General features: G+C 35.0%; 2 protein-coding genes across 2 annotated transcripts; one reads left to right on the forward strand and one right to left on the reverse strand.

Annotated features, from left to right (window-relative positions):
* Positions 1-4185: 4185 nt before the first annotated feature.
* On the reverse strand, positions 4186-8137 carry LOC131640683 (probable ADP-ribosylation factor GTPase-activating protein AGD8). The gene is made up of 7 exons (XM_058911066.1): positions 7825-8137; positions 7559-7677; positions 6198-6621; positions 5780-6040; positions 5114-5239; positions 4641-4739; positions 4186-4526 (listed from the first exon to the last, which is right to left on the reverse strand). Exons 1-7 carry the CDS (start codon positions 7891-7893, stop codon positions 4419-4421), a joined length of 1206 nt encoding a protein of 401 aa, XP_058767049.1. The 5' UTR covers positions 7894-8137; the 3' UTR covers positions 4186-4418.
* A 3495-nt stretch (positions 8138-11632) lies between these two features.
* LOC131640685 (uncharacterized) lies at positions 11633-23156 on the forward strand. Its single transcript, XM_058911069.1, has 6 exons — positions 11633-11950; positions 12110-12724; positions 13000-13444; positions 13582-13736; positions 22846-23011; positions 23089-23156. The coding sequence occupies exons 1-6, from the start codon at positions 11633-11635 to the stop codon at positions 23154-23156; spliced, it is 1767 nt and encodes a 588-aa protein (XP_058767052.1).
* Positions 23157-23623: the final 467 nt, after the last annotated feature.

A 23623-nucleotide genomic window follows, 5' to 3' on the forward strand; every position in this document is an offset into this window, starting at 1 on the left:
AACATGGAACTGCAAACAGAAAAGAAAATGAAGTAATAGAGTACGGAGATGCAATGCCGACCTCACAGTTTGGCTATCATCCGTCCAAGCATCAAGGCTTGCCTTCGTCAATGGGTTTACATGCCGTCTCTCATGGGTTCAGTATCGATTTACATAAAACATTATTTAAATATTATTTCCAAATCTCAATTTCTAATTTTCAGAATCCGATGGTAACTCAAACCACAGCAGCCACAGTTAAGAGAAAACAATATTTCATAGATTTCTAAATTTCTAGCAACAATTAACACAAGCAAAAATAATAAATCTACACATCCAATCCTCACCTACAATATTTCATAAGCCCCATTATAGGAAGAGAACCCCACCCTTACCTTATCAATGGAAGCAACTCAATGGGTCTCTAATTGCATCTTTACTTGACACCATGGATGAAAAATCTTCAAGCTTCCTCTTCTTCTTCTCCATAGTCTTGCCTCTTTCTCCTCTATTCTTGCCTCTTCATTATGACAACTCCCTCTTTCCAAAATCTCTAAAATCCTAATATAAAACCAATTGGGCTTAGTGTTTAAATCCTCTCTTTATTTAATATCCTCCAAAATCAATTTAGGCCCAATAAGAGATATAACTAAAATAATCAATTATATCACTTATAATAATAATTCCTTCAATATAATAATTCCGACTTATAAATAATATTATTCTTAATATTATTTTCCGAATATCCGTCTTCAATTTATATAATTCCAAATACGCCCTTAAATAACACCGACAATCCAAATTCGACTAAATCAAATATTTAAATCTTTCAATAATTTAATTAACCAATTTAATTAAATTCGGGGTGTTACAAGAGGCACACGCATAAGAACAAGAAATTCACCAAGAAACTCAAGATCGGTTTGTGAGAATTTGAAGGTTTTAACAAGATTCAAAGGTTGCAATAGCTTGCTCGTGGCATTCTGAAGGTGGTTGGATACTAGCACAGCATCAACACTCCCAGAATTATCTCCAATTGACCAAAGTAAGTTGTAACACCCTGGATTTCGGTCAAGTGGTAGCAGGAATTGCTATGAATATGTACTTAACCCCTAGGTACATAGTTCGATTCCTGCGGGAGGCAAAAACAATATTTCCTGGGTAGCCGATAAGCGGACCTAGGGGGGATTATTGATTAAGCTAGTAACATGCTCGGTTGGCCGACACGGTTGATGCGTGCAGCGGATATCGGGATGTTACATAAGTCACCCTAAACTTTGATTCGATTAGCATGTTAGAGGCATTCTCATAGTGTTTTGATCATATATTCTGGTTTATCTTGGTGCCATGGTTGTTTCTGGATTATTTGTTTGAAGTTTGTGTGCCTTAAACGTGATATGCCATAAGAGGTCGAGTCGAGTTCCTAGGGTTTAATTTGGGGATTTTCTGTAGAGGTGAAATTAGGTTAAATCAATAACATGACCATGTTCGCATGATTGAAACAAGGAGAATAGGACAGGTGCGAATGATTTATATACAGGCATGTGATATTCGTTATTTGGCAGGTATACTGGCTACAAAACAATTCATAGCAATTTCGTAGCGAATCCCACAGGTTTTTTTGTAGTTCTGATGGGGACGATGATGAGTTGTCATCATCTGGTTCGCCAGTTTTAAATTTCGCACGCGTTGTTTAATCGTTTGTTTGTTTTTTTTTATATAATTTGTTCATTGCGTTTGGTTAACGCGTTGCCATTGTGGTTGAGTTGGTGTGCGTGGCTGTTGGTCACCCAAGGGTCCAGGGTTCGATCCCTGGCCCTTTATATTTTTTTCACAAATTTCCTCCTTTGATCCCATGCGCCTATGACCCTCTATTCTACCATGCACCTTCAATAGCCAGCCTTGTGATAGCATCCTCCATAGATCCTATGCCCCAAGATTAGTCCCTATACCATGTACCTTACAGTCAGCCACATTGAATCTTAACCTTCATAACAATAATAATTTTAATTAATTCATTTGTTTTAATTAATTTTCTTTTTTAAAATATTTATTAATATAATGATAATTATTTTTTATATAAATTAGTATATGATATTAATATTTAAAAATCACAATTTGTTGTTCGTTTTGATTAAATCGATTAATCGCTATGGTCAATAATAATTTTAATTAAAATGATATTTAATTAAAATGTAATTAATTTCGATTTGGTTAAATGGTTTCAACTATTTTATTAGTTGCGATGATTAACTTATTTATTTTCCATACCTCAATTCGTTATTCTTTTTAATCAAATCAATCGATTACGAGGGGTAATGATGCAAAATTAATTCATAAAAATTGTTAAAAATACTATTATTCGTTATTAGTGATAATTGAATCAATCAATTAAAATTGGTAATGATACAACTACTAATCTGTTAACTATGGTAATTGAATCAATCGATTATTGCGGTTAATAGTACAAACTAAAAAAATCAGGATTGTACGCCCAAATCCTAAAACACTTCCAAACAAACCTTTCAAATTCCTAACTCATCATAGGCTATTTCAAAAGCCTTTGAAGCAACTTTCAACCATATCAGATCAAATTCAAATCCTATGGCGTACAACCCTTCCCCGAACTACGTAGACTCTGATCCTCCATAAGGAGGTACGTAGGCACTTGGCAACAAGGCGAGTCCCCTCCCCCATAAATCTCATTTTGTCCCGATTTTATTTCTTTGAATTACAAACCTTTAATTATGATAATTTTTGCCATTTTACCCTATTAACTTTCTGTCACCTTTCTTTATATTAACCCTATAATGCAAACCATAGGAAAGGGTTGAGGGTGCCTAACACCTTCCCTCGACCTGAATATAGTATCTTACCCTGATCTCTTAACTGCGCGAGGTTTCCTATTCGCCTTGGTAGAATATGTGGCGACTCTAATCTTTAATTTTTAGGGCAGGTTGCTACAACGTTGTCTTCATCAAAACAGTAAGACAGCCAACAACATCAAGATCATTAGTTCAACAACAATTGTATTAGCTCCATACTTGCAAACACATAGATCCACACCTAAGACGATTAGTCTTATAACATGAGTTAGTCTCTGATGCCACTTGTTGTCAGATACTGATTCAAAGGATCTCTAGTAAAAGAAGAAAAATCATTATTTTATGAGGATACTTGTCTGACTTTTCCAACACGTGTCGTACAAGTATTATACAAGTGTCGGACTCCAACGTGTGTTGGACACCACAACACATCTACTTCTAGAGATGTCCATACTTCATAGTGTGTCTAAACATTATAGATGCAAGAAAATTTGTTTTCAGTGCAAATAAGCAATCTCAAGCCATTGTTTTTTTGTGTTTAGTGGCCGATTTCGGGTCTGACATGGAGCTTGGTGCAAATCAAAAGTTGTATGCAGCTTGATTTTTGTCCGAGATGTCTAATTACTAGTTTGCCAATTCTAGGTTTCAATAATTTGTGAATCATGAGTTTGGAGGTCTATCATGGCATAGTGGCGGAGAGTGTCAGCGTAGAGCTAGTTACTAAGATGTTTGCTATTATATATATTATTTATTTAATAAATTTTAAAAAAAGTTTTTTTCTTATTAATGGATAGAGGGAATATATTGTTTCGGTATGAAAATAGTGTGTTTAGGATGATTTTTCTTATAGCATTGAGCTTCCATGTGTAGCTTTGCTTGTAGATAACATTAGTGTTGTGAAACTTCTTAACTGGTGTTCTGATTCACTTTTGTCAATTTGTAGAGTTGATTTTACATTGGCATAACTTATGCCTCTGTTTCTTTTTAATTTTAATATATTACTTAATGTTTTGCCTCTAAAAAACAGTCAAAATAGCTTCTATCACACTAAAATAAAACCTTAGATTTCAAGTTCCCAAATGATGACATTTTCATAATTCTCACAACCGCTGAAATTGGAAGGAAACATCATCAAGTAATGCACACAAGATAGAACCTCCTAGCTCCATTACATTGTGCCATTAGAAATTATTGATGATCTTACTGAATTGGACAATTTAGGTTAATACCTCCCTGAATTTGTGCCATTAGAAATGATGAAAATAATTCACACTTGATGCTGTGATGATATATAAAATATATCAAAACTGTATCAAAACAAACTTAATTTCATTACATTTATTGGCTTGTTTCATCAAAAATATGCATAGAAAGCTAAAGGTTTAGTAAATAAAAGGAAACTAGCTTTATAAAGTACACAAGAAGTTTTTTCTCCTCTATATACATGACATTGGTCTATATCACAAGACTGAAATTTATAGTACATTTATTATTTTATTTTTTTTGTTTCACAAAGAATTGTATAATAAACCCTTCTATGACATAAGAAACACAATTGGCGGGTATGGGTGAAAAAAAACTCGACGAATTCTCTTAAATACAGAACAAACAATTTTAGAGTATTCGATCTTGAAGATCTGTCATCAAAGAGGAGGCCAAGGAGCTGAGTTTTTTCCCGGTCTCTCCTGCAATGTTCTTAAGGGAAGAGATATCCTGTTGTGCCTGAAAAACAATCAGAGGAATGGGGGAGAAAGGGGCATAGCATCCTATCAGACATCAATGCAGGAACTGAAACCGAGAACCATGGAGTTTCTATTTTAATAATGTAAGGAATACCTGAAAGGATAATCGATTGATGAGATCGCTGGCAGCAAGATCAATGGTGGAGTCTCCATTGTCACCAAAAAGATCAGCACTAGAGATGGAAGATGAACCCTGAAATAACAAGAGGAAAAACAAGGTTTAGTGGAGTCCCACTCAACAAATACTGGCCTACTCAGATTCTCAAAATTCAAGAGAATTATTTTTCAGATGGATAAGAAAATTCTAACACTAGAATGGATTAAACTTTATGTGTTAACTTAATCCATTACCGCTTATATAAGTAATACAAATTAGCTTCTAATTTTTGAGACCATTCTAGAATAATTTCAGGAGTTTGATTATTGATGCAAGAAGTCCTAGCATAATATGGTTTGAAAGAAGCAATCCAATATAGACCCATAAAGATAAAGGGGATTGATCATCCAAGATCCACACAAATGTCTCACTCTATGTTTCAGCAAGTTACTATAAGGAAGGACACATACTGAAAATTTTGACAAAGTAGCCCGAGTCTCAGCATCTCTCGCCTTGTTCTGGTCTCCAAAATATTGAGATGACGAAATAGATTTGGCATTTGAGAACTTCTTTCTTGCTTCATCAGTTTCCTCAATCTTATATCAGTCAAAAGAAAAAACACAAATAAGTTCATGGCAACAGATAAAATAAAAATAAGGTGCAGGTTAAATGATTGTTGAAAGAAATACTAAGTGCACATTTTACGATGATTGGCAACATATGTTGTAGTCAGATGAGGTATAACCAAGTAAGACCATAAGATGAATGAATGATATTGTTATAGCACCCAACTTACGCCCATGCAATCATGTTGTTCTCGGCCAATCTAACCAATGCACATATCTTCTAGTTATAAAAATTAAGCAGGCACCATCACAAAATAAATTTAGGGAGGCTATGTTAATGCCACATTAAAATTTAGGAATCCACAAGTTTTGAAAAAAAAAAAATATTAAAACAATAAAATAAGTCTCTGCAAGTTTTCCTTCCTATTATATAACACTTCGATGTCAGCACTTCTCACCATATTTTGAATGATGGATCTGTATCTTGTCAAAAGTTCAAACTGGGCATAGCCTCAATATCCAAATTTCAAGACAAACATATATAGCTAAAATTGTGCAAGTAGGGCTTACTTGGACTTTTGAGGTGCTTGACCCAAATTTCTTGGGAAAACCACTATCCATTCCAAAGTCTGCAAAGAAGCTTGATGACTTTGGCGCAGAAACATGATTGAATGCATTTGAACTTCCAGAATCCAAATCAGGTGATTGAACATTATCTACATACTCAAAACGAGAACTCAGAGATGACCTGGTAGACAAACTGTTGTTTGTTGTGGATGGAACTGGAGAAGGTGGTTCTTCAGGCTTCTGCTCATAGAGATTCTCACTTGACTGCATTTTACAAGGATCATTTTGTCAGCAACTCCTATATCATTAAATTAAAATAGAGAAACAGACAACTTTAACCCAACAGACAGTTCCAGTAAACAGCATACAAACAAAGATAACAATTTCCACACCTTTCTACTGAACTTAATTATTTGCTTACCATTCTATTGAGCTTACGAGCACCAAGTCCCCCACCCTTCACAGGCTTTTTCCCACCAATAGGCTTCTTCAAATTATTAGACATTACTGTATGTGAAGCTCTAGGTGAAGATGTGCTCTCGGGCTTTTCTGCCTTCTCCATAGTGCTTTCTTTCAGTACCTCATCGATCTTGATCTCAGGAAGTCCGTTAGAAGACTGAGAAACAATAGGTGATGGAGTCAAGCCTCCCTCCTCAACCATACTTTTAGCTACTTCCTTTGCGAGAATTTGCCTGTATAACTCTGCAGCTCTTGATGTATACTTTGCTTCTATTTTACCACCATCGGTCCAACCATGTTGCTTAAAGAAAGTCGTTGCACGACTGTTTCCTCCAAAGCTCATTATTTTTAGTTGCTCAGGAGTCCATGAGTCTAAGTTTGTAGATCTGCATAGAAAATGGCATATAGGTATCAAGCTTTTCTTCCTTCTTCCTTCTAGTCTACCACTTCATCTCTATTGATTGTTATGCAATTATTATAGAAAGTTGTGTAAAACAAAGATGTAGACAGAGTGAAAAGTTTCTCTTAAAAACTACATTCACTCTTTATAGAAGTTAAACTAATTGATTATTTATTTTCAATTATCTATTCAATTGCCTCATACCACACACATGGAAACTCAAGAAGCATAACAAGATGACTTTATATCAACAATCATCTTTCCAATCTTGATTCACATATAATATCAATCTAATCATGTAACACAGAAAAAACACAAAACACTAACAGAAACAAGAATGATACTTTCTCACGCTTTGTTATCACAAAATGACATGCAAACAATGGACGACAGTTTGGTCCCAAAGTAACGTTTTCTAAATAATCTTGATGAGCCAACATCAGAGAAAGTGAGGACAAAGTATGTGCAAAGATCATTAATCGATTTGAAAAGTTATCTACAAAGCAAAGTCAAATTGAAAATTACTCATAGATCAGTATCCAAATTGTATGAATATGAAATTGAATACCAAAACCACCACCTTCCCCCCACCCCGGAACACATACAATAACAATGATATTTCCAATTTCCAAATCAAATTCAAATCCCAAATCCCATATCTAAAACGTATGTTATTCGGATTTCAAATTAAATTCAAAACCTGCCACAAAAAATTCAAACTCATGTCTACATCAACAATGCAAAACTTACACAATATACAACAAAAACATCCACCAGCAATTTATTCTACATTGCATCCAGACCACAAAATCATTTCACCCATAACAAACTAAATCACAAACTCATACATTCACTTTTCGCACAGAATCACAACATAAACAACCAAATTCACCAGCATTTAACAAAACAAATCAATAATCTACCTCACGAAACTGATATGAACACCGAGACTTCTATGAACAGCAGAACAATCAATGCAGAGAAAGATCCCATACGTAACAGACGCCCATGTCGGATTCTTCGTATTGCAGTCGAAACACATCTGAAACCAAAAATCGCACGCACACAAATCAAAATCCACAGATCTAAAACCAGATCTCATAAATCACACAATGCAAATTGACAATCACAATAGCGATCAAAAATCAAAGATCAGCCAGAAATCAAAATTCAATTCTAAATGCAGAACCTTATTCTCAGACTTCAATTTGAGTTTTCTGAACACTACATTCTTATCGGTGAATCCATCAGAAGCCATTGATTATGAAAAATGCAACAAGAAATTGCAAAACAAAAATGTATATGAAAAACGGAATTGAATGATTGAATGAATGAATCCCTTTGATTATTGAATATCTCAGGGGTGCTTTGGTGGAAGAAGAGCACCACCTGAGAAATATTAGATTATTTTATTTTTGGGGATGAAAATTAATGTGTAGTTTGAAACCGCAAAATTTGGTGATTTTTGGGTTTGTGTTATTTCCTTAGTTTGCTCGTTTTCCATTTTCGATCGTCTTAATAAGGTCTTTTTTTTTTAGAGTAGGAAAATAAAGTTTGTACGGAAAGACGTAAATAGCCTTTGAGTAATTGTGCTGTTAGCAATTGGGTTTTCGGGGGTGGGTGAATGGTTGTTGTCCCTGACCAAAGATGAACAATCAAATAATATAACTTCTTGATGATAGATAGATATATATTGTTGTTGTTTTTGTAATGTAATTCTTTTAGATATTATAATTGTTTCTTTTCTTAGACTGTTTTACTCTTCACTTCAAGATTAGTTTGTACACAAATATTTGGGTATTAATAAATTGGGTTTATAACAAAGTGAGGCCTATACATTTGCTAATAGAGAGGAGAGTCTCTTTATAAATACATTGTAGTTAAAATGTGATAACACAAATTTATATCATATATTTGGCTTAAAATCCATAGATATTATTAGCATTTTCATTTAATTATATTGTTTTATTATGATATTATGCGGGTATTTACGATGTTTCAGGTATTGCGTTCGTATTGAGGTTATTCGTGAAAAGGAGAAGAAATAGAGCAAAAAGCATCCATATTTATAAAAGAGTGGTGCCAAACAAATAAAGGGGTGCAAAGAAGACCCAATTGTGCAAAGATACAAGTCCAGCCCACGAAGGAGCTGGACATGACCACTTCAGCGCGTGGCCCACATTGAAGAAGACAAAGTAAAGAGTGGAGACGTCCGTCTCCCACTCTACTTTCCACGTCCATGCCACGTCATGAAGAGGAGACGTCCGTCTCCAACCATCCCTAAAAGTTCTCCACTTGAGACGCACGTCTCAAGTCTGTTGCCAAAGTCTCCTAAAAATGTGGAGACGCGCGTCTCCGAATTGCAAGTCAAAAGGTGGCTATTTTCAAGGAACGAATCTGCAGACCCTCAGCTATAAAAAGAGGCTGATACTTCAGTCTTCAGGGTCAGGATTTTTGCTAACGAAGTGCTGCCAAATTTATTTTCCAAGCATTAATTTCTTTCCTGCATTTTATTTCACCGCTTCTTTTTCTCACAACAATTTCTACACCGGAGATTGTTGTGAACCTTTCATAGATCTAACCTTATGTTAGATTTAGTTTTTATTTTCCTTGCCTTTAATTTTATGCCCAATAATATTTGAAGAACGATCCAGCCAACCTGCGATGGAGGTTCGAGTACTTCAAGATTCAGATTTATTTCATTCAGGTTTATTATTTGCTGCCTTTATATTATTTAATTGCATGATATATTGTATGCCTTATAATATGCCTTTTATTATAAACCGAACAAATTTATGCATGTTTAACCGTATCAATATGTCTGGCTAATTAATTAAGATATCGGTATGTAAAGTAAGTTAACCGTGGGATCCGAAATAAGTTGGCTTAATTATGTTTTTATTAACTATCACTTGTTTTTGGTTTTATGTCTAATTCAATTAATAGAGTCTTAAAATCAATAGAGCGAGAGTTTGAGGTTTTAAGGCCGTCAAAGGTTAAAATCAATAGAGCGAGAGTTTGAGATCTTTAACTGGATAGTAGACATAAGGCATTAGTTTTAAGGATGACGAAAGTGTATTAAAACTAATTAGAAATTATTTACTTTCAAAAAGTGTTTTAAACCCGACACGGGATGGCGAAAGCGTATGTTAGGAAATACTAGCATGAGCCGAGTCAATAGAGCGAGAGTTCGAGAATAGGAGATTTAAGTAGGTAACGACTTCATAAAGCGAGCATTTTATTAACTATGTTATTTTCAAAAAGCTTTTCTAAATCTAATGGGATGGCGAGAGCGTACATTACGAGTTAGGATAGGAGTCTAAATCAACAGAGCGAGAGTTTGAGAGGATGACTTTTAAACAACAGAATTAATAAAGATTTTTAATCAAATAAGAACCATAGCCAATGGACCTTTGGATCGCCTAAGTTAAACGAAATACATACTGATATCCATTTATTATTAAATTACTTAGACTTCACAATCACATTTCCCTTTAGAAACAATCAAGATATTAGTAGTCTTAGCTTTACATAGTAACCTTAGATAACGGTAGATCGATTCATAGTCCCTTTGGAATCAATATCTTTTAAAACTACACGATGCACTTGCAGTTATTAGATTTATAGACACGTAAAGTCGCGATCAAAATGAGTAATGTTATTTTGACACCAAAATGTTACACTTATACCATAATAATAATTTATTTTTAATTTTTTATAATTTTATACTAAAATAATTTTGGTTAATATAGTTTAGAGTTTGATTATCGAATGTTCTGACATTAAATATTAAATCTTTCATAGTAAATTAACTTTGGTTAATATTATATATAAAGTTGGTTTATACAATTCATAATTTGGTTAATGAGTTCTCAAAAATTAAAAAAATATTAAATAATAAAATAAAATTGGTTAATAAAGTGTAAAAGTTGGTTAATACATTTATAATTTAGTGTCGGAACATGATTAATACTTAATAGTATGTATTTAATTGGTTAATTAAGTAGTGAAAGTGATTAATGAATTATAAGTAAAATAAATAGCTAAGGATGTACACATTCTTATATTTGTGTTATTTTAAAATAAATTTTAAAAATAAATTATTTTTAGAAATGATACTATTTTAATGGAAAAATATTGTTCACCATATAAATACGGTAATCAATGTATGCGGTGTAGTATTTGGTGTCATATTTTGGTGTGAAGGTAGCTGTTAAAATATTTACTTTTAATATAATGGAGGCTAACAATGGTTGCTAGATATATTGACTATTCTTTAGTCAATACTACTACAATGGTTGAAGATTTTTCTTTAGACAATTTTTTTATCCACTCCACTACCTTTTTAGGAACCACTGCGAAATTCCAAAAACGCCCATATATTTCGGAAGTGCATCTTCGAAGTCAAAGGGTGATTTCGGAGATGCATCTCCGAAATCATTTTTTTATTTAAAAAAAAATGTGTTTTCGGAGATGCATTTCCGAAAGGGTGATTTCAGAGATACATATCCAAAAGCACATGTGTTTTGCAGTTTAAACAAAACAACCTCCCCCCTTTTTCATTTTATCCTAAAACTCAAAACTTTCAAAAATCCCCCCATTTCTTGCCACTACTACACAAAGTTGATTCTCTAAATTTGCTTTACAACCTTCAAAGACTATTTCAAAAGCTACATTCAAAGCTTACAATTTGTAAGTTCTCACAACCTTAAACTGTAGGATTGAAATTCATATTATGGCTGTTTGAAATTAGCAAAATGTTATAGGGTTAAGTTATTATACGTCATTGAGGGTGTTTAGATAGGAAAAAATGAATTTTGAAGCATTTAGGGGAAGAAATGGGTTTCTGCTAAAGATGGTGTTCGCAGGTTGTTTCGGAAGTGCACTTCCGAAAACACCTCTCTGACTAGTTTCGGAAATGCACTTCCGAAATGAACTCATTTTTTTTATTTTCTAGATTGTTTCACCTTCTTACCGGTTTCAATTTTTTCAAGAAAATGTCAGGAAACCCCGCACGACTTAGACAGGGTAGGGAGACCCGGACCGCATCGGCTCAACGCGAGCGGACCTCACAGTTAGCATCGACACGGGGACGGGGTCGAGTACCCATCCAAACGGATGAGGCGCCTGCTGGTTCCTCATCTGGATCTAGGGGTCGGCTGACTCGGGCCTCTTTCTCTCCTGAGGTGGTACGTGAGGAGGAGGAGATCGAGGAGGATGTGAGACATCATGAGGATGATATACCATATGCTAACCCTTCGAGCGGGGAGGATGATACGGAGGAGGGGTACCCGAGAGGACCTACACACACTTCCGTACTGATTTACTATCACGACCACGTCGCTCGACGTGTTTGGGAGGGAGAGGTAGTTTTTTTAATTACACTTTATAATTTAACCGTTTCTTATTTAGGTTTTTATTCCACTTTCTCTTAACGGTCTAACTAAGTTTCTTTTTTGTTTTTGTTGTGACAGGAACGACCGACCATAAAATCCGTGAACCATGCACAGAAGATATTTTCTCTGTTTAAACCACAGGCTCAGTGGTTTAATGACGTGGTAGCTGGGAGCGGGCTTGGCGGGTTATGCATAACCGACTATAGTACCATCAGCCACGACATGCAGGGCGCTTGGCACAAGGAGACATCTTATTTCCACCTTCTTGTTGGGGAGTTCACGATCACCTTACACGACGTGGCCTGTCTGCTCCACCTGCTGATCAGAGGGAGGCTGCTCGACCATTCCCTGATACTAATGGTTGAGGCCATTGAGTGGATGGTGGGCTATCTGGGCATGGACCCAAACATGGAGGATTACGAGTGTAGAGAAACGGGTGGGGCGCGTATCAAGTTCTCCAGCTTGATACAGCTGTATGAGAACCACTTGGTGGCGGCACCAGAGTTGGAGCAGGAGAGTGACGAGCTTTTTACTGAGTATCACCGTGCTTGCGCTCTGCAGTGCTGGTTCATGTTATTGGTAGGCACTGCACTCTTTGTGGACAAAAGTACAACCTACATCGACATGACGTATCTCCGGTACTTTATCGATCTGACTATAGTAGACCAGTGGAATTGGGGGGCAGCTATTTTGGTATACCTATACTAGAAGCTGAATGAAGCCTCCAACTAGAGGACCAGATAGTTGACTGGATCATGCACATTCCTCACGGTACGTTTTTGTTTGATTATTTCACATTTAATTATGGTTCATATTTTTTTAATATATTATATTATTGTATCGTATTATTTCAATATTATTTCACATTTAATATTCAATATTATCGTATTATTATTATTATTTCACATTTAATATTTTTTTCAATATTATTTCACATATTATGTTATCGTATCGTATTTATGTTTCAGGGATGGATCATCTTATACTTCCACCACATCCATGGTTTCGCTATTGATCCTGCGTACAATGAGGGCATGCCCAGGGCCGCACGATTCGTCCTCCAGAGAGGGAATAACACGGTGGGCCCATATCGCGTGTACCTGGACCACACTGTGCATGATGACATCCATTGGACACCCTTCACTAATTACTGTCTTGTTGTCCCATTCGACCGCACCGCTTTATACTCTATATGGTTGGCGTGTGGGACCAACACCATGGTCAGGTATCTGCCGGAGCGGTGCATTAGGCAGTTTGGACGTGTACAGATAATACCGACGTCTCCGCTTGAGGCTGCTCCCGACACCATTACCCGAGTGGGCCTCACTGCTATATTTGAGGATTGGGCGCATCATTTGGTTCCCGAGGAGTATCGGCGTATGGTGGCCACCCAAGAGTGGCACTGTGTGAAGGGTACGTCACATGGTTTTATCGTGTGTCACATCCTTTGATAACACCCGATGCTCCCGGAGATCCTCTTAGGCCAGCACATGAGAAGATCTTGGAGAACCAGCATGCCGAGGATGACCATGCCATTGATCTCCTGCCAGTATACCAACGGATACAGATGCTTGGACAAGATGCATTGGACAGAGGTATCATTGAGCAGGGCGGTCCAGAGGCAGTTGCTATTATGGAGAGGATGGTCAGTGACGCGGCTGGTGCGGCGGCGTATAGACGGCAGAGGAGGTCCCAGATAGTTAGGGTTAGGCATACTCACTAGCAGTTGCCTATTTATATTTTATTACTGACTTTTTTGTTTTCAGGTTGTATTATTATTTTGACACTGAGCACGATCCCATACAACTATTTTTTGTATTTATAATATTATTATTTTATTCTAATTTACGTGTTTTATTTTGTCGATTCTATTATATTTTGTTGATTAACGTAAAATATTATATTAACCATTATTTTGAAAAGAAAAAAAAACTCAGAGCATATTTCTGAGATGCATCTCCAAAATAATGAAAATGTGGAAATGGATGTTTTCGGAGATGCATCTCCGAAGACATCCAAAAAAATGTGTTTTGGAGATATATCTCCCAATTCTGCGAAAATAGAAGAAAAGTTGACTTCAAATATGCATCTCCGAAGTCAGGGGTATTATGAAATTTTCAGCAGAGGTTCTCACCCTAGGAGGGTAAATAAAGAAATTTTATTTCTTTATTACATAGGTGACAAATAACGTTTCTGCATGTTTACGTTTTAAAATAGTTAAATTGTTACTTGGAAAAAGTAGTAAAATATAATAGAGAAATCTTTTTGAATTCTACTAAAAGGATTCATTGTGAATTTTTTATTTTTTTATAGAAGATTCATTTTTTATTTTCTATATTGATATTTAAATTTGATATGTTTTTATTTATTTTTTTCAACATTGAAATTTAATCAACTTTTTTTTTATATCTTCTTGTTTAGTGATACTTATGCTTAACTTTGTCTTATTCTTTTTGTTACCATCAAAATTTCATAATGGTTTAACTTTCATAACATATAGAGCCACAACCTAGTCACAAAGTCCAATTGATTGAGATTAATCCTAATATAAATTTTTTAAAGTCATAATATTTAAAGAGTTTACAGACCATAGAATTGAATAATCACAAAACACAAACATGATCACAATGATGTCAGACCGATGACGTCATCCTTTTAGTTGTAATCCATAGTAATATTTAATTATAGAACCTAATATGAATCTGCCTTAGAGGGACACATGATCAAAGTAAATCATTATAGTAGAGTTGTTAGATCATATAACGAATAATCTTTGAATATCCATCCCTCTTATGGCAGCTACTTATTTGATAATGTTTATAAGTTGAATGGATCAAAGCTTAAATCATGAACGAAATCACTTTTCTAATAGTATTTCAAGCACACACTTAAATGTCTTAGAGTCAACGCCTAGGAATACCCAAAATAATTTAGCTTACTTCGAGTTTGCACAAAAACAAATCTTGAATTTTTAGTGAAAAGGATGTACTTTTGTTATGTGTTTTTTTCTTCTGAATTTGAAATTATCTATTTATGGGTCAAGTAGTGTTGTTTCACAAGATTCCAACATTGATGAAACACACCTTTCAACAACACTTTTTACTAAGTATTGTAACTTTTTCGCCAACTTGCAACACTTCATAATTGTTGTCTATTTTCAATTGCTTACTATAACACTTTATATAGCATTGTCTATTTTCGAATTCAAAAAACAAACTTAAGCAACGATTATTAAAAACAAGAGCAACGATTGCCACCATATGTGACAACTTGTCGCCACGAGCCAGCCAAGGTCGACCGTCGAAACGCCTCTGGTGCCGGCGTATAACATTGCAAGTAGCTTGGTTGTTCTGATGCGTCGTGCCTAAATGCTCAAGTGTCGCTACTAGCGCCTCTACACCTTGCCTTTGGACTTGGTCCTAGAGTTGGAGCCGGTGACGTCAATGACGAAATTTGTGACGGGGGTGTGGGGGAGACAAATGGCATAAGACATTTGACCACCACATTTTTCCATGTGGAGCTTTATCCTCTTTATCTCTTTTATTGAGTTAATGGATGTAACTCTTTCTAAAAACTTTTAAAGTGAGTGATGCTTTCTATGTGAGACTATTTTCCATGCATTGATTGTTCATTTTCTCACTTACATATTTTCTTGTCATTTTGGAACACATTCATGGTAATTATTATTGTTATTAATTACAAAAACCCCCAATCGTTCTAATAATAATAATACCCATTCCAAAAAAGGAAACAAAGAATGTTAAAATAGTTAAGTATCTTTCGATTTTAAACTTAATCTTAATAAGGACAAAAGAAAGTCTAATAAGAATCTTAGGTAACAATGCTTTGAACCTGTTATTCCTTGTGATTAGATTGGTGTTACCTTGCACACACTCTTTAATATTTCTTCGTTTACATCTATCTCCTAGCACTATTTATGCCCATGTATTTTTTCAGTTTTGTGAATTTATCATGGGAGAAACTCCAATTCTCCACTTTACTTCAGATACACATTCTCAACATTGAACTTCATTAAGAGTTTAAAAACTTAACCCTTCAAATACAATAGTCAACATTATTATATAATGTTGCACAAAAATTCAAATCAACAACTTATTGTTACCCATTGAATCTTGAGGTTAATGTTTTATTAATGTTATATTGGGTTGTCATCGTTATTATAAATCTTACTCAAGGAGCTTCAATCACATACCTCTTGAGGTAGTCTTTTATAGCCAATAGCATAACAGAAGGATCAACTAAAATATAGCTCAATCGTATGTATGTGTGAGTGAAATGATTTCATTCTTAATCAATTTTTTAACAAAATAATGCCTAAGACCTATGTGCCTAGACTTTCATTCCATTATACACTTGGATTAATGCCCAACCCAAAGTGGCTTGACTATCGCAATGTATCAACACCTTTGAGACGTTGTCTTTGAAAGTGGAGAAAAACACAAGAAAGAGGGGATTGAATTGTGTTCTTTCATTCTTTTTGATTTCCCTTTCTTTTTAACGTCCTTTCTTTCTTTGGTAATTTCATCTATTGGATATGCTTTTTGTGTTGCAAAAGCATGCTTGGAATTGAGTTGCATAACCAATGATATGTTCATTTAAACTTCTTATGTGTTATCAGAACTTCTGACTTGCTCAGTACAGTTCTGAATATGTTAACATGATTTGAACGGAGTTAAATGAATGATACAGAAAGTAAAGAACACGTTTAATTTTATCCTGGTTCACCTTCTAAATAAGGCTACCTCTAGGGATGACAACGGGTCGGGTCGGGTGCGGGTTTCACACAACCCAAACCCGCACCCGAAATCGGCACCCGAACCCAAACCTAAATACTGTTCGGGTGACAAAATAACACTCACGCCCACACCCGTTGAGTTTCGGGTTTTTTCACCCAAACCCGAACCCCGTAACAAAATACACAAAAATATATTTTTCCTACAACTTTCCACAATATATTTTATATTATATATATATATATATATATATATATATATATATTATTTATATTTATATATATAAATATAATTATTTATATTTATATATATATAAATAATTATTTATATTTATATATATATATACATATAAATATATATATATATATATATATATATATATATATATATATATTTATATATATTATTTATATATATATATATATATATATATATATATAAAAGCGGGTTTGATTTCGGGTTTCGGGAGTAGGTTTCACACTACCCAAACACGCACCCGAAATATCGGGTGGCACCCGAACTCAAACTCGGTCAACTCGGGTTTTCCCCCGTTGACTCGGGTTCGGGTGCGGATGGGCCCCGAGGGTTTAGGTCTGCTTGCTATCCCTAGCTACCTCCAGTCCACCTTCTTCAGGTGATTTGCCTCTGTCTAGAGGTCTTAATCCATTATAACTAATCTTGATTACAACTGCACAAACCTCTGTCGTGAATAACAATCCTGCACCGCCAACTGCTGTGACTAACCCTGCACAAGCCAACTGCTCGTGACTAACAGCAATGGACTCTTCAGTGATCTCCATGAGATATAACATCCATTGACTCTTGGACTCCTGACCTTCAATTGGTCTCCAAGAGATTTTCACAATGACCGCAACCACTGTCTTCTCAAGCTTCTGACCTTAAATTGGTCGCTCAAGGCATCATCACCAATTTTAGATTGGCTTTAATATAGTGCTTCCTAATAACCAGATATTCTAAGTACAAACTGTTGTCATACCCCAAAATTTACCTCCCACACCTCTCTCATAACAAGGGCCAAGTTCAAATCTCAAGACATGGCTCACTCAAATGGATCCAGATAATTCACAGTCAACTGATTCAAACTGGAAGGTCAACTAATATCAAAGCATGATTCAAACCATGATCATTAGGCAAACATCAAGTGTAGGATGCATAATCATCATTTGATCAAGAATTGATCATGATTCCATTAATAGAAACTCAGAGATGAACAAATACAAAAAGGTTCAAATTAGGGTTTCTTAGGAGAAAGTCAACCCAACTTTGACTGGGCATAACTTTCACATGGAACATAAAAAATTCCCCACTCAAAGCCTATCTTGAAGAAAATTGGATTCTCTACAACTTTGTGTCTCACAAGCCAAGGCTAGAAATGCTTCATTTAGAATATACAAGGCAAAAGATTATAGGTCATTTTCAGGCATCCTTCGGAAACAGTCTTTTCCCAAAGAGAATATGATCAAGATAAAGCTTCAAATGAGAAATATGTTCCAAAGTGGCTTGTAGAGGACCTCTTGAGGTTTCTAAAAAGTATTAGAACCCCCTCATAGCTTAAAAATTGAAGGAGATATGCTTGATCAAAGTTAGGAGATTTTGAGGGACCAAATGTGAAATAAGAAGGCAAAAAAATTGAAATTCTTACAAATGGGCCTACATTTTATGACCCAAACTTGGTCCACAAGCTATCCAAAACATATGCCATGAATTATATCATTTTATTTGATTTTACATAATTTTATTTCATTTAAAATTAATTTTTAATGATTTAATTAAATGAAAAATCAAATATTTGGTAGAAAATATGTTTTGATTGTTTTTCAATCAATATTAATGGCAAAATATACCTCAATTTTCGTGGCAAACCAATTGGGAAGAGATTGATACAAGTTTGGCTAAAAAAAAGAAAGATTCTATTCAAGAAATAAAATCAAATGTCCAAATCTTGCAAGCTTGGATTCAAGGACTATGGGCTTCGTTTTTGACCTAATTTAAGTCTCCTATAAATATACAAGTCAAGACAGTGGATTAGGGGTGGGAGATTCGTGCACAAACACACTTGCAAGAACAAAGAAAAGTCACAAAAAATTCAGAATCGGTTTGAGAGATTAAGGAGTTTTCAAAGGAGTCTAAGTATTGCAACGTGTTCGTGGGATCACTCTGAAGCTGTTCGGACACTCACACGACCTCAACACCCCCAGAATTTCTCCAAACGAGCCCAGGTAAGTTGCTCTGAACTTTGGTTCGATTAGTGTGATATAGGCATTCCCATGGTGTTTTGATTGTGTATTCTGTTTGTTCTTAATGCCCTGGTTGTTTCTGGATTGGTTTTATGAAGTTTGCGTGTGTTAATCGCGTTCTGCCATTGATGACCGGTTGAAGGTTTTAGGGTTTAATTTAGGGCTTTTAACTAGAGTTAAAATTAGGCTAAATTGATTGCATGATTGGGTTCGTACCGTCTATACTAAACTTTTGGAACAGGTGCGCCACATTTATATGGGGGAGGGAGCTATTCGCTATTTTTGTAGTTTGCAGTTGCTACGGAAAATTCGTAGCAAATTGGTAGTAAAAAGGTGCAGGTTCTTGTGTCTTCTTGGGGAAGACGAGTGCGTGTCCCATTCTGGTTGGGCAATTTCAAATCGCGCGCGTAAAATTTCGTTTGGGGGTCACTTGTTTTATTTGTTTCACCGAGGGCGCATAATAAACAAAGTTGCTTGCTTGGTTGGTTGGTTGTGTGATGCGCCTGTGAGGAGGGGGCGTGGGTTCGAATCCCTCCTCCAACATATTATTTTTTCTAAAGTTCCCTACATGATCTTGTGCGCTCCTTATCATAGCTCTCACCGTACACCCTCTTAATCTGACCATACAATCCCATTAACTTCAGATCTAACGCCCCTGGTTGAGTCCCTATAACATGAGCCTCCTAAAATACCACACTTAATCAAATCCCTAATAAAAACTTATTAAACCTAATTTATTTTAATTATTTGTTTTTTTTAAATTAAAATACTTATTTTAATATATGTTAATTATGTTATAATTATTTTTTAATAAAAATAAATACATGATAGTTATATTAAAATTTTTAATTTGTTATTCGCGCCGATTAAATCGATTGATCGTTGTGGTTAACAATGATTTTAATTAAAATACTGTTAAATTAAAATAAAATCAAACTATATTCGATTAAATGGCTGCAATCATCTTATTGATTGTGGTGATTAATCCTGCCTCGTTCTATAATTAATCTGTTATTATTTGTGACCGTATTAACCGGTCATGAGAGGTAACAGTATAAAATAAAATTCATAAAATAATAAAATACGATAAGTTGTTATTAGTGATAATCGAATTAATCGATTTGAATTGGTAACAATGCAAATCCTTAATCTTTTAACTATGGTGATCAGACCTATTGATCATTGCGGTTAATTGTGCCAAATCAGGGTTGTACGCCCAAACCCTAAAATAATTCTAAAATCCATTCAAACTACAATACAATCAAACTACGATAGGTCATTCAAAAAGCCTATAAAAAACACATCTCTAATCAAATTCAATCCTAATGGCGTACAACCTTCCCCGAACTACGCAGACTCTGATCCTCCCTAAGGAGGTACGTAGGCACTTGGCAACAAGGCGAGTCCCCCTCTTCAAAATCTCAATCATGTCATTAAAATTCTATTTGCCACATTTCTTTACAAATCCTGCCATGTGACCCTAATCTTTGAACATTAGCCTTTAGGAAAGGGCTGAGGGTGCCTAACACCTTCCCTCAGCCTGATTATAATAACTTACCCTCAATCTCTTATCTGCGTAAGGTTTCCTATTCGCCCTTCAGAATAGGTGGCGACTCGAAAGCTGAAATTTTTAGGCAGGTTGCTACAACTGTATGACAAGTAATTGTTTTAAGTAATTATTCTTTGGACTCTTCTTGTCTGCATCTTCTAATGAGATCCTAGCTTGGTGTGAGTAGGCAGCGTAAGAGCACTGGCTTCAGTTGTTGAGACCTTCTTCTAGTTGATCTTCATCTTTAATTCTTCTTCAAGAGCATGTTGGGAACATAATATATATTCTGAATTGCCTTTTGTATTGATCTCTTATTCTTCTTTTCAAGAAGATAGAGAACAACTGATCTTATTTTGAGTTGCTTCTTGCTTTGATCTTCTATTCTTTTCTTCAAGGAGATTAAGAACATCAGTTCTTATTAAGGATTGCTTCTTGCTTTGGTATTCTATTATTTTCTTCAAGCAGATTAAGAACATCAGTTCTTATTAAGGATTGCTTCTTACTTTGATCTACTATTATTTTCTTCAAGCAGATTAAGAACATCAGTTCTTATTAAGGATTTCTTCTTGCTTTGATCTTCTATTCTTTTCTTCAAGCAGATTAAGAACATCAGTTCTTATTAAGGATTGCTTCTTGCTTTGATCTTCAACTTTATTCTTTAAATAGATTAAGAACATCATTTCTTATTAAGGATTGCTTCTTTTCATCTTTTGACCTTTTTAGTGATATTCCAATTTTGAGCCTCTCATCTCCCTAAGCCACACATTCCATGATAAGTCTTTCTTCTATTTATACCATTTTTTATTGTATCTGTTATCCAGATCTTTGGAGAGCACATTAAATGCTTGCGTGTTGCTTTTTTTTTCTTCAACAAGCTACATGTGGGCTGCTTCTTCAATCATCCTCGGGAGTTGTTCCATTAACTTGTTGCAGCCGTTTTGCTAATGATGATGTTTGTAACGACTTTTCTTTTGATTAGGCTGATATTGCATTTTCTTTTCTTTGTCCACGTGTGCCTTTGCCGTTAATAGCTTCTTGTATGTGACTTACGTTATTTGATCAAAACCTTCTGATCTGCTGTTCATGTGACTTCTGATTTGTTGTTCATGCAAATATGTTGTTGCATAGTCTTCTGACTGGTCTTGTTCTTTATTTGCTTCTTTACTTCTGATTTGCTGATATTGACTTGTTTGATATATTCTTAATCAGAACATCTGATGAATTGTTTGAGTGAGATCTTGCTATTTCGCAGAACTTCTGATCTGTCATATAAGGCTCGTAGTACCTGCATTCTTAATGAAATCATTAGTAATAAAATTGTCACTCACAAAATATATGCTTGTTATCATCAAAACCAGATTCTGAACATAGATTCTCAATCTTGTTCCAACAGTCTTTAGCCAATGGAACTTCCAACAGAAGGTCCCTTAACCATTCATCTTCTTGATCAGTGGAAGCAAGAATCATTAACTTTGATTCCATGGTTGAAAGAGTAATACATGTTTGTTTCTTTCTCTTCCAAGAAACTGCACCTCCAAGTAATTTAAATATCCATCCAATTATAGATTTATGATCTTCCTGATCTCCAACATTTGATATTCAACTCGCATCGGTATACCTCTCTAGTATGGCAGGAAACCTACCATAATGAAGGCCAAGACTTTTGGGTTTCAAAAGATAACCGAAAATCCTTGTGATGACCTTTAAATGCTCGCAATTTGGATTACTAGTAAATTTACTCATTTTACTAACTGTAAATGCTATGTCGAGTCTAGTGCATTGCATCAAATACATTAGACAATCAACTACACTTGCATATTTCAATTGAGCCATAATTCTTACATCATTCTTTTGAAGTTTGACACTAGGATCAAATGGAGTGTTCACTTCTTTAAAAGGTAAGAGTTTGAACTTATCAAGTATTTTCCAACATAATGTGTTTGACTAAGTTCATAGTCCTCACTATTTTGCCTTACTTTGAATCTTGATCCCCAAAATAGCGTCACCTAGTCCAAGAGCTTTTATCTTGAATGTGAAAGTTATAAACCTCTTTGTTTCTGAAATTCCATTCATCTTGTTGCTAGTGATCAATATGTCATCAACATAGAGATAAAGAAATATTACAATGTTTTCACACACCTTTGTGTACAAATACGTGTCACAAAAATTTGGAATAAATCCATTTGAAAGTATGATAGAGTCAAACTTTTGATTCCATTATTTTGATGCTTGTTTTAACCCATATATCAGCAGGTGATTGATAAAGCAAAGGAATATTGTGCTAGTGCGGCGTTGCATCAGGTTTTTATAGAGCAACAACATTACATAGTTAATACCAGGTGGAATCCATCAACAATTGGTTGGATTTGTGTCAATGTGGATGGAGCTGTTAAGCATAATTTATCTGCTACGTGTGGAGGTATTATTCGTGATAACAAGGGGTGGTGGGTTAGGTGGTTCTCTAAATATATTGGCCTTTGTAAAATAATGTTGCAGAGTTGTGGGAAGTGTTGGAGGGGATTAAGTATGCGATTGGAAAAGGATATCCGAGAATTAAGATTTAATCAGACAATAAAACTATCATTGCGAGGCTCAATGGTTTGTGTAATCAATTTAGAGCAACAAAAGGACTACTGAGAAGTATTAATCATCTTATCACCAGAGATGCTGTAGTGAGATTCATATCTTTTGGGAGGCTAATATATGCGTTGGCGCTAGGACCAAGATTAGTTCTTTGATGATTGTTCGGATGTGTTGGTTAACTTATTAACTAATGACTTGCCAGGGGCCTCTAGTTCCCGTGTTTCTTTTTTGTAGTTTTTCTTTGTAGGGCTTAGGCCCTTGTTGTAATAAAAAAGACAACGGAAGTATTTTAATATTAAAATGTAACATAAATTTTTTTAAACAAATTTTTTAAAATATAATTGTAGAAATAAAATATTTCATTAATGACCGCTTCAAAAATGTAAAATTTAAAAGCTCAATAAAAATTCAAACAAAATAAAAAAAATGGTAGATGTAATTGTGCTTA

Source organism: Vicia villosa, unplaced genomic scaffold, assembly GCF_029867415.1.
Source record: "Vicia villosa cultivar HV-30 ecotype Madison, WI unplaced genomic scaffold, Vvil1.0 ctg.003270F_1_1, whole genome shotgun sequence".
In the NCBI taxonomy this organism is placed as follows: domain Eukaryota; kingdom Viridiplantae; phylum Streptophyta; class Magnoliopsida; order Fabales; family Fabaceae; genus Vicia; species Vicia villosa.